The 11899-nt window shown below is 48.9% G+C and overlaps 1 protein-coding gene across 1 annotated transcript; it reads left to right on the top strand.

The window, feature by feature from the left end:
* Positions 1-4157: 4157 nt before the first annotated feature.
* Positions 4158-11383, top strand: LOC114453218 (tomoregulin-1-like). The gene is made up of 10 exons (XM_028432990.1): positions 4158-4787; positions 7378-7487; positions 7856-7985; positions 8069-8095; positions 8206-8296; positions 8379-8527; positions 9484-9531; positions 9609-9729; positions 9877-10038; positions 10114-11383. The coding sequence occupies exons 1-10, from the start codon at positions 4661-4663 to the stop codon at positions 10196-10198; spliced, it is 1050 nt and encodes a 349-aa protein (XP_028288791.1). The 5' UTR covers positions 4158-4660; the 3' UTR covers positions 10199-11383.
* Positions 11384-11899: the final 516 nt, after the last annotated feature.

The raw sequence follows: 11899 nt of genomic DNA, 5'->3' as shown, positions 1-11899 counted from the left end.
CACACACACAAACACACACACACACACTCACTCACACACACTCAGACATACTCACATACAAACACACACAAACACACACAGACGCACTCACAGACACACTCACACATGCAGACACACATTAAAGACATGACGTGTGTTGCAGACAGATGAAATGCTGCTGCTGTTATTTCCTGTTTGTGGAATGTTCTGCTTTAATTTTGTGTTTTTGTAAACAGGGTTCAGTTTGTCAGTCTGACATGAAAACACACAGCGACCGGCTGCAGACTCACAAACACTTTGTTCAACATGTGCCTGTTTAAGGGGGTCAGCATCCATAATTAAACGGCGCTCTGCGCTCGCTGCGTGTTCTGTGTTCCTGCTAACGAAGCGTGGCGGCAGAATAAACAGCTTAATGGACGTCCTCACTGGTTTGTCTCTAATCACAGCTGGCAGCAGGTCACAAACAGCTGAGCTCAGACCTGAGGACGGTCCTCCAGGTTCTACACCACAAACACACTCAGGAACATGGAGGACAAGGACAGCACTGACAGACACACACTCTGCTCTGCTACACACACAAAAGCTACACACACACACACAGGGAGACCTGGCCCTGGTCCAACAGTGTTAGAGTTGCAGTGTCTCAGCTTGTCTTCTACAGCAAGTCATGGCTGTCTCTCTCTGTCTCTCTCTCTCACACACACACACACAATGTGCTATTTCTGTGTCATCTACCTGAGAAAATATCACATACCATCACCACATCCAGGAAACGTGTCCCCCGGGTTCTTCAGAAACACCAGTTTGAACTGTGGAGGAGGAGAAGGACATCTGACAGGTTCACATGACAGGGCTAACATGTCAGGACAAGGCGACACTGAGAGGTTCAAAGATGGTGGACTTCAAAAATACATCGTAACCCAACAACATGGCTGACTGTTGGTCATAGCTTCATCCAGACGGCCCTCAGGAGGGCGCGGCTGACTGTCCGGCCGAGCTGGCTGAGTATCTGTGAATGCATTTTTTCTCATTACCTTCCTTCCTTCCTCCTTCCTTCCCTACTTCCTTCCTTCTGCCTTTCCCTCTTTCCTTCTTTCCTTCTGTCCTTCCGTCCTTCCGTCCTTCCGTCCTTCCTCCCTCCCTTCCTTCCTTCCCTCCTCCCTTCCTTCCTTCCTCCCTCCCTTCCTTCCTTCCCTCCTCCCTTCCTTCCTTCCTTCCTTCCTTCCCTTCTTTCCTTCTGTCCTTCCTTCCTTCCTTCCTCCTGTACAATCAGGATTAAACATGACAAGATTTTTTTCCTTGTGCTTTAAGTGTCTCCTGTGTTTGCAGATGGGATCTGGTTAATTGACTGAGAGCTTTCAGTGGAAAATGATGGAAGGGTGAGTGTGTGAGAGAGAGAGAGAGAGTGTTTTTGTGTGTGTGGTAATTAAGACAAAGCAAATAATGAGGTCATCTCGTCACATTTTGGAAGGAAAATAGATGAGTAAATGTGATTATTTTAGTTGCTTCCTGCATGAAACAAACACACACAGAGAACACACACATCAGGCCTGCTGAACCAGCAGAAATCACACATGTATGAAAAATGAGGTCATAAATGATAAATGGATAAATGTGTTTGTAAAATGACCGACTGCTCTTTGTTCTGATAAACTTTGCTGTTGATCAGTTTAAGAAGAGATTAGCCTGGAGGAGGAGGAAGAGGAGGAAGAGGAAGGAGAGTAGACTAACAAGCCCTGATGGCTTATGAAGACGGTCTGAGGATTATGGAGCGAGTGTGAAATGAGCCGCTCAGAGGAACGCTGCTGTTCTCACATCCTTTATTTATTGATCCAGAGAATCTGAGGATCAGACGTTAATCTGTACAAAACATCATCTTACCGAACACACACAGACACACACACACAGACAAAAACACAACTGAAGATCCCTGAGTGTTGGGAGCTGACACACATCAAACTAAACTAACTGAAGGACCAACCTGCTGCCTCCTGAGTGTGTACAGGTAAAAGGTTTCAGGACACATGGACTAATGAACACAGGGACATAAACACAGGGACACATGAACACAGGGACACATGGACACATGGACATATAAACACAGGGACACATAAACACATGGACACAAACAGGGACACATGAACACAGGGACACATGTACACAAACACAGGGACACAAACAGGGACACATGAACACAGGGACACATGGACACAAACACAGGGACACAGGGACACATGGACACAAACACAGGGACACATGAACACATAAACACAAGGACACATAAACACAGGGACACATGGACACATGAACACAGGGACACATAAACACATGGACACAAACAGGGACACATGAACACAGGGACACATGGACAAAAACACAGGGACACATGAACACAGGGACACAAACACAGGGACACATGAACACATAAACACAAGGACACAAACACGTGGACACATGAACACAGGGACACATAAACACAGGGACACATGAACACATAAACACATGGGCACATGGACACATGGACACAAACACAGGGACACATGGCCACATGGACACAGGGACACATAAACACATGGACACAAACACAGGGACACATGAACACAGGGACACATGGACACAAACACAGGGACACATGGACACAGGGCCACATGGACACAGAGACACATAAACACATGGACACATGAACACAGGGACACAGGGACACATGGACACAGGGACACATGGACTCATGGACACATGGACTCATGGACACAGGGACACATGGACTCATGGACACATGGACTCATGGACACAGGGACACATGGAGGCAGGGATGGAACCACTCGTACCCCCTGAGCTGTGGCTGCATATCTTCAGTCTAAAATGAGTGGTGGCTCTCATTGAACACTCCTTTTGTTACTTCCTGTTTCCTCTGTCGTCAGGCTGATGACAGTCCTCCACACACTGCTCTCAGGAGACACTGGGTCCACCTCCACCTGGCGACACATGGGGCTGATGTGAGCAGGTCACATGATCCAATGAATCCAAGTCATCAAACAGAGCTACACTTCTTCATGCTCTCTCTCATGCCACTCTCTGTCTCAGGTCTGCTACACAGCAGCAGCCTGACAGCCTCACAGTATGAAGCCTGAATATCAGTCGGTAATGAGTCGATCAATACTGACAATATGGTGCTTCTGCAATTACTGTAGAACTTCACACAACACGACCCGTGAGCACCGTGAGGAGAGAGGATGGACAAACCTGAGGACGTTTTCTGAATGGCACCTGATCGACCTCGGCCTGCAGGGGGCGCCTGCAGCTGCCAGTTCCCCACACAGTGAGATGATCAATACGCCAAAAACCACTACTGACAAAACCACAGGAACTTAAAGGTAAATGAATCAGAGCATCTGGCCCACACGGTGCCACTCTGAGCCGTAGATGATGCTGATGACCTCTGACATACGGTCATACATGTTTGTGCTGAGAATAAACATGTGACTGCATCGTTTTGATTGAGTACTGTCACCTGAGAGCTTCTGTACTCGCTGAGTGAGCCTGCGGTTAAAGGGACAGTTCACTGCTTCTCCTGCTGTTGTACAGGCCGGCAACGCCCCCTGCTGGCTGTAGGCTGTCATCACAACCACTGTAATTCTACATAAAGAGCCCAGTAATACTACTACTACCACTAGTAATAATAATAATAATGACTGCAATGTTCAGTTCTTAAAATACTACAGATAAATGTTATTATTGATCACCGTTATATTTCTGTTAAGGAAATAATTTTATGTGATAAGATGATGATTGTTTTTGGTAAGTGTCATGTGAATATTTAATTTATATCTTTATGGTTTTTTATTTGTGGTTTGAAAAAGTATTTTATGGAGATCTGTGCGTGCTGCATGTATAATCAGCTGTGTTGTCTCAGGTGGAGTCACAGTGTGAAATGTTGTGTGTATTATTGGCACATACTGCCCCCTGCTGGTGAGCCCTGCACCTGAAAGTGTGTTTATTGATGAGTATCAGGACTTACTATTATTATAATGTGATCGATAGTTTGATTGATCGGATGATTTGGACGCAGATGTTCACCGCTGTGAGATCAGGTCGCCCGCAATGCATGCTGGGAACCCCCCCCCCTCTCTCTCTCTCTTTCTCTCTCTGTAGGAGTGGTCTCCTGCAGGTCACGTGCTCCGGGCCTTTGTTGATGTGACTCCGTGCTGGAAGAACAGGAGGACAAAAAAGGTCCCGGTCCGTCTCACCGTCTGCACCCGTCCGTCTTCAGCCGGCGCTCGCTCGCTTCGCTCCGCTCCGGCCTGGATGCTGCTGAGGGTCCATCCGGACCATCACTCGGATCTGTTTCTCCGCGGCGCTGCTCCGCGGTTCTCCCGGCTGGGGGATGGAGGCTCCGTCCGGGCTGTGAGCAGACTGGTTTCAGGGGGTGGCGGAGGTGTGGGGGTCGGTGTGTGAAGCCCCAGGCCCTGCTGTGCTTTGTTGTCCCGGGCTTCGTGCTGCGGCTCCGCCGTCGTGTTTCCTCCTGGAGGAGTTCCTGGAAGCGTCCGATGGAGCAGCGGAGGGTGTAGCTGCTGTTTGTGTGACTGTGCGCTGAAGACTGCAGAAAATCCGGTCCTCTTTATTTGTCCTGGTGTCTGTGCGGAAACCTCCTCCATTCATCTCCTTCCCTCCGTCCTCCATCATGGCTCCAGGCTGCCGCTTCTCCTGCTCCTGCTGCCTGCTGATGCTGCTGATCCTCCCCGCCGTCCGAAGCTCCTTTCCCCGCAGCGGCGCGGACTGCGGCCCGGGAAAGGCCGCCGACTGCCCAGGTGAGACACCTGAACACGCCGGAAGGTGGTGGAGGGTTGGTGGGTGGGGGGGGGGGGGTCGCTGGTGTTTAGGTCAGAGGTCACGGCCGTCTTGATTTATTTATTGTTTTTTTATTGGAGTGCAGCTCATCACGTGACCCAGCTGTTGACCTCCACACACCTTTATGTTGCCATGACGACCATCAAGAGATATTTGATGGAGGCTGACATCTGTCCCCACAAAATATGACTGTGATCGTCATGGCAACAAGAGCAGAGAACACCTGTGATGTGGGGACTGAACAGATGTTTAACTTTAACTTGTGTGTGTGTGTGTGTGTGTGTGTGCGCGCACGCTGACCACTCCTCACTTTAACCAGGCTCTATTTTAGGGTTAATTACAGGGTGGAGAAACAGGGCGAGGTTAAATGAGAGATGTGTGTAGATCCATATGTGTCATTACTGTGTGTGTGTGTGTGACATATAGATCCACAGCTAGATCAAAGGTTCATCGGCGGGGGAAATGAAACTCCACCGTGCTCAGTCTGACAGTTTTAAGCCATAAGGCCACATGACTGCAGTCACAACCAATCACAAGAAATGTGATGATTTTTAAAGTTATGTCTGTGACATCACTTCCTGTTTCTGGCTGGCTCAGGTCACAGACTGTAAATTAGATGGAGGTGCAAACCCGACAAATAATCAACTGATTACTGTGTAGTAACAGGAGCAGGTCTTTTGTTGTGATCAATATGTTATTGATTATATATGAGCTGTATCAGTACTTTATTTAGGTTACTACATTTCATTAGTCTTCGGTCCAAAGGATGAAGAACTGTCAGACTCACCACATCCGCTGCTGAAAATAGTCCCCAGTAAAAACTGGTCCTTCAGATCAGTGACGTCCTTTTGAAAGATTATTGATGACAGCCTTTGATCTAAACATGGAGTCGGTCTTTTTCTATTTTCAGCAGCTCTCACTTTGTTTTTTTGGCCAGCTCTGTTCCACAGATGTTCTCCTGGGAAGAGGCTCCACTCTGCCTCTGTTTGTCTGTCTCTAAATAATTGCTGCTCTTCTCTGAGACCGTATTGAACCACGTTTGGTTCGGACCAATCAGCATCCTGTCAGGAAGTGCTGACAGTTATGGATGTTTGTGTCCACATACTTCTGGCTGTGTGCTGTTCAAGGCACCACCAAGAAAGCGAGAAAAAGAATGATCTGCTGCGCTATGATGTCACAGAGCGTCAATCTTTCTTCAGCTCTGTCCCCTTCAGTGAGTCGTGTAAAGGTCTGACTGGTGTTCGGAGGACGGTAACACGCTCCGCGCTCGTCCAGTGATTTCTGATGGCGGCGCTGCGCTCGGCCTCGCTCTGAGATAATGCCGCTCTCACAGTTCACTGACTTTTAATCAGCGCCTGAATCCACTTTACATCACAGTGACACACTTCAAACCAAAGAAGCCTCACTGAGGGCGCCGGGCCTCAGCTCCTCAGGCTGAGCACCACAAACCAAAGTCCAGCACTCCTGTTGTAGTTTGTGAGTCACACACACCTGTGTGTGTGTTACAGCAGCGGCTGCTGGTGCCGGGCATGGACAGCTGCTGGAGTCTCTGTCTGCAGCGTCCAAAAACATTTGACAGGAAAGCTTTGGGCAGAGCTGGATATTTGAGTGCTGGAGGTGCATTCTGGGAGTGTGTGGTCTCTCCTGACTCCGTCCCTGCAGACCTGTCTGCCTGTAAACAAGCTACAGATCCGGCCGAAGTAACTATAGCAACCACACATTAGTAAAAACTGTGTGTGTGTGTTTTACGGATGTCTCAGTGCTCCGATCACCTGATGGAGGTCTCACATTAAAGATCACCTGCTGATGGAGGTCTCACATTAAAGATCACCTGCTGATGGAGGTCTCACATTAAAGGGCCATACTGCACAGACTGGAGTGACGAGGGTCCTGATTGGTCGAACGCAGCCACCTTTTAAACCAGCCTGTTAAACAAGAGCTTTAAAAAAGCTGCCACCACCAGCTAACATCACACTCCACCTGTTAGCATGCTAACAGGCTAACACGCTGTGAACAATGCAGAGTCTGAGGCAGAGCTGTTAGCTTCATGACATCAGACAGAGAGAATCCTGGGAACAGAGGTTCTGTGTGTGTGTGTGTGTGTGTCAGCAGGATGATGTGGCTGGCTCAGCACACTGAGGTATTTACTAATTACAGAGGAGGTGGAGGTCGTGGCCCCTGTAATTACAGGCTCTAATTGGCCTGCCTGTGGGTTGTCAGCCAATCAGCTGCCATCGGGAAATTACTACCCTGGATAATATAGTGTGTGTTTGTCACTGTGTGTTTGTGTGTTCTGTTTGTTTACAGTGTGCAAAGCTTCACTCTGACACTTAGCCGAATTTTCTGTCAGCAGTTCCACTTTGTGCTGTAACCATGGAAACGGGCCACTGCTGAAACCCTAAAAAAACACGAGAGCATCAGCTCAGGTTAAACGTTAGCTTGATGTCGGTGTGTTCACGCAGAGGTTCAGACATCATGAGGACTTTTTAACCCTCCGAGGTGAACCGACTGTCACGCTGTCAGTCATCAGAGATGTGTTTGTGTTCTCAGATCTGTCGGACAAGAAGAGCGACCTGCGCGTGTGCGACGCCGGGACGTGTCGCTTCGGAGGAACCTGCCGCGAGAACGGAGCCGACATCAAGTGTGTCTGCCAGTTCCATGTGAGTCACACCAGCACTCCCATAATGCACCTCTCTCCTGCCTGCAGCCTGTTTCTTCCTGTTTTTTTTTTCGGGGATCATGAGGTCTGGATCCAAAGCTGGACCAAAGGGGAGTGTTTGTGGAGACAGAGACTCCAGCCCCTGTCCCTGCTCTGTCAGTGACTCCTCTTCCTCACACTGATGGAAATTTGAGAAATCTGGAAGTAATTTACAAATGTACAAAACAAATGTTTACCCATTGTTCACCCATTAACATTTTAAATTTTTTCTCAAATCTGAGAAAATCAGATATTTCTCAGATGTCATTAATGTCAGAAGCAGCGTTTGTAGTCTGAGTGATATTTGAGTCAAATGTGTTTTTGCCTTAGTGCAATAAGAAGTATGTCCCCGTGTGCGGCTCCAACGGAGACACGTACCAGAACGAGTGTTTCCTGAGGAGAGCCGCCTGCAAGAAGCAGAGGGCCATCACCATCATGTCAGAGGGACCATGTTACCACGGTAACACACACACACGTTACACACACCTTTAACAACAGTTACGAACTGAAGCCTACTGACATCCGACCCTCTCTGTCTGACAGACGCCGGCTCAGGATCTGGAGACGGAGGTAAACGGCTTCAACCTCACCAAAGAGAGGTTTAAACAATGTTACAACGTCACAAGCAGACGCGGCGGAGACGTGTTGATGTGTGTGTGTGTGTGTGTGTGTGTGTGCAGATGACGAGGGCTCCGGTCATGGGAAAAAGGTGTCCAAATGTGGAAACTGCAAGTTTGGAGCTGAGTGTGATGAAGACTCCGAGGACATGCTGTGAGTACACACACACACACACACACACACTGAGAGGCTTCATTGTGATGACAGAGACTGACTGTGTGTGTTGTGTGTCCAGCTGCATGTGTAACATTGTGTGTAATGGCCACAACGACAACCCGGTGTGCGGCAGCGACGGCATCACCTACGACACTCCGTGCCACGTCCGAGAGGCGTCCTGCCTCAAGCAGCTCAAGATCGACATCAAGCATGTGGGCCGTTGCCAAGGTAACAAGAACACACAACAGTGAGCCGCGACACGTCAGGTGACAGACCGACAAATCAATCACAACAGTGCAGAACACAAAGGGGGAAGGGGAGGAAGAGGAGGAAGACAGAAAGATGGAGGATGAGAAAGGAGGTCAGAGGACGGAGTCAGAGAGGAGGAGGAGGAGGAGGAGGAAGGTTTTTAGTTCATTTATATTAAATGATGCCCTGACCCCAATCTGAACACACACGTATTCTTCTATAACTGTGGGGACCTTCACTGACTACACACACACACACTCAGGATTAGCACAGCTGACTGAACAAACTGGTGGAACACGGTCTTTGTTCTCTGTCCTCTGGATTTTAGTCACAGTAAACAGCAGTGAGAAGGAGCGCCACCTGCTGGACATCATCCGATCACAGCAGGAGAAGACAAAGATCTGGTCACACAGTTTAATCTGAACTAATCTACACCTTATACAAACACTGAGATTACAGTGTGTCACAGTGTGGAAGCAGCAGCTTCTTTCTGATCCGATCTAAACATCAGCGTTTAAACAGTTTAAAGTGTGTGAGCGAGAAAAAGTTCAGTTGATCAAAGATGAGACACGTTACAGAGTCGGGCCATCGTCGGAGCTGATGAAGCAGCGCCCTGAAGCAGCGGAGTGTGTGTGTGTGTGTGTGTGTGTCCACTGCTCGGTCACATTAACACACACTCCGTTAAAGAGGACACGTTTGTCCCGGGGCTGTGGTGGTAAATCTCAGCCTGTGCTGAAGATGATTTAATAAGAACTGTCTGCAGTGAAAAGGATTCAAAGGACGCTGCTGCAGGAGTGTTCAGTGATGATGTCATCATTAATGACAGCAGGAGCTGATCATTTTGAACGAATCACTGATCTTTGATGACTCACGTGAAATTTTAACATCCGAGAGCCTCAAATTCATCAAATGTTTTTCTTCTTCTGTGGTTTCAGACAAAAGCAGGAAGGATGACGGCCTGAAGAACAAGCCCGACATCTACGGTGAGACTCTGTCTGCCGACTCTGCGTCTGTCCCTGACAGCCAATCATAATCCAGCCTTTGCTTCTTCTGTCTCCAGCTGTGCCCAAGTCCGGCGAGGGGGAGGGCTTTGTGGATAGCTCCGCCCCCTGTCCTGAGGACTATGCCCAGTTCTGTGAGCACGGCCTGTGTGAGATGAGACAGAACCTGCCCACCTGCAGGTGAGAGCTGAGGCTGAGGGGAGCTGGGGCAGGTGGAGGGGTCAGAGATTCTGAGGGTCCCTGAATGCATCGTCAGATCAAAGCTTTGAAAATAATAACAGTCACATGACCTTCAATAATCAGAGAAACGGCCTGTTTGTGTGTCAGGTGTGAGGCGGCGTATGGCGGCACTCAGTGCGACCAGCTGCTGGACTTCAACATCCTGTACGTGGTGCCCAGCGGGCAGAAGCTGCACTACGTCCTCATCGCTGCCATCATAGGAGCTGTCCAGATCGCCGTCATCGTAGCCGTGGTCATGTGCTTCACCAGGTGCTCACACACACACACACACACACACTCCTGCTGGCCTGCTTGCTGACATGTACTTCCTCTGCTGTCCTGCAGGAGGTGCAACAAGACGAAGCGAGGGCGCAGACAGAAGCAGCACCTCGGCCACTTCCCGTCAGGAACGTCCTCCAGGATGATGTAGCTGCTCTTCTCTTTTGCTCCCGTGTTTTATAAGGTTTTTCGTACCACTCGGACAGACTGCAGTTTTGATATCTGGACTTTTGGGTGCCTCTTTACGTTCCCTCTTTTTTTAAGTCATTTCTGAAGGGGCCTTATTTTTAGGATCATCCTCCATGTTTTCGGTTCCCTTCAGGCGACACGGAGGCGTCCTCTCAGACTCTGGAACACTGTGGATCCTCCAGCAGGAAACCTAATTTATCTGATTGTATGCTCACTCTGGACCGTCCTCAGACCGTGTCTTTTCTTTCCGCCCTGTGGGACGCGTGCTGACGCTGTCCTTTCTGCCTGGATGTCCCCGTCCGTGTCCACAGTGATGCCTCATCCTGAGTCTGCTGAGTTTAAACAGATTTTTTACTTGAATCCTGATGTAAACGTTTAAATTGTGAATTCAGGCCACTGTATGATACGTTTTATTTTTGTTATTTGAATTTCTATTTTGTTATGATTTTTTATTTCCCTTGTTTTCCCGGATGTTGTTTGTTTTTTTTTACCTCCGGGCATCCTTCAGCTCGTCTCTGAGTGCTTCTGTGTTGCAGCATGTCGCAGTTTCAGTCTGTGCTCCAGGTCCTTTGAAGCGCTGCTGCTGCCCTTGTTCTTCTGTTTTCCTTTGACATATGTTGTATCGCCTTAATGCTCCAGGGGGCGCTCTGCACTGGGACTGCAGGATTATCAGGGACCACCGGCGCCCTCTCTGGTCTTTTCAAGTACTCACAGCTGATGTCGGCGTCTCACAGGGTTAAAAACGTTGCTGGTATTTTTTGGTATTTGTTTTGATGAGACGCACCTAAAAAACCAAAATGCTGTTTTTTCTAAGTGACGCGGTGCAGCTGACGTGTACAGGTTGTTATTATAATTACTGCATTGATTGATTTTCAGATGCCATTCCGGAAATGGAGTCCAATGTTTCGTGTGTTTTGAGGAGCGGAGGATAATTTAAATGTTTCTTTGGTAGTGACGATGGTACGAAGTGTCCGTGTTCTCTCGTGGTAGGAGTAGGCTGATCAGCTGCGCCCGGGCCTCCGCGTGGCGCCACTCTGAGGGTCACATGGGGCCTGAGGCCTGTTTTACTGTAGATGTTGCATGAACCAGTGACGTTGATGTTTAGACTGTGCTGTAGCTGAACTAGAATTAAATTATGATGTTTGAACCGCTGTGGCTCTGCCTCCATCTGTTCACCCCCCCCCTTCCCCCCCCCCTCATGCTGCTTCACAGGATGTAGAGACTCCACCAGAGGACCCCGGGCCTGCTCACACCATCTGCTGCTTCAGAGACGCCTTCAGGTCCAACAGAACTCTCAGTTCAGTTAAAGGCTGATGCTGACACCTGCATGGTTTCTGGTTGAAAGAAGAGATGAAGGGAAAGTTTTGAACCAAAGTTCATCAGCTGCTGCGTTCAGAGCACTGAATAAACACAGGAGGCGTTCCAAGCCTGCATCGGCGATGGGTTCTGCAGCAGATGACATCACATTAAATCAATAAATATTCCAATATGTGTGCAACGTGCACTTCCTGAAGCTGCCACTAGATGTCACCACAGGGAGGCTCTGGTTCCTGCCCCACAGGCTTCAGTTTGTCTCCCTCTGGATGTTTGACAGTTTGTCCAGCAGTCCAGGGTTTGTGTTAACCCTCAGTACCGTCAGTTCATCCGTCTCTGATGACTTCAG

This window comes from Parambassis ranga, chromosome 20 (assembly GCF_900634625.1).
Source record: "Parambassis ranga chromosome 20, fParRan2.1, whole genome shotgun sequence".
NCBI classification, from domain to species: Eukaryota; Metazoa; Chordata; class Actinopteri; family Ambassidae; genus Parambassis; species Parambassis ranga.
This window is presented reverse-complemented; position numbering and strand designations above follow the sequence as displayed.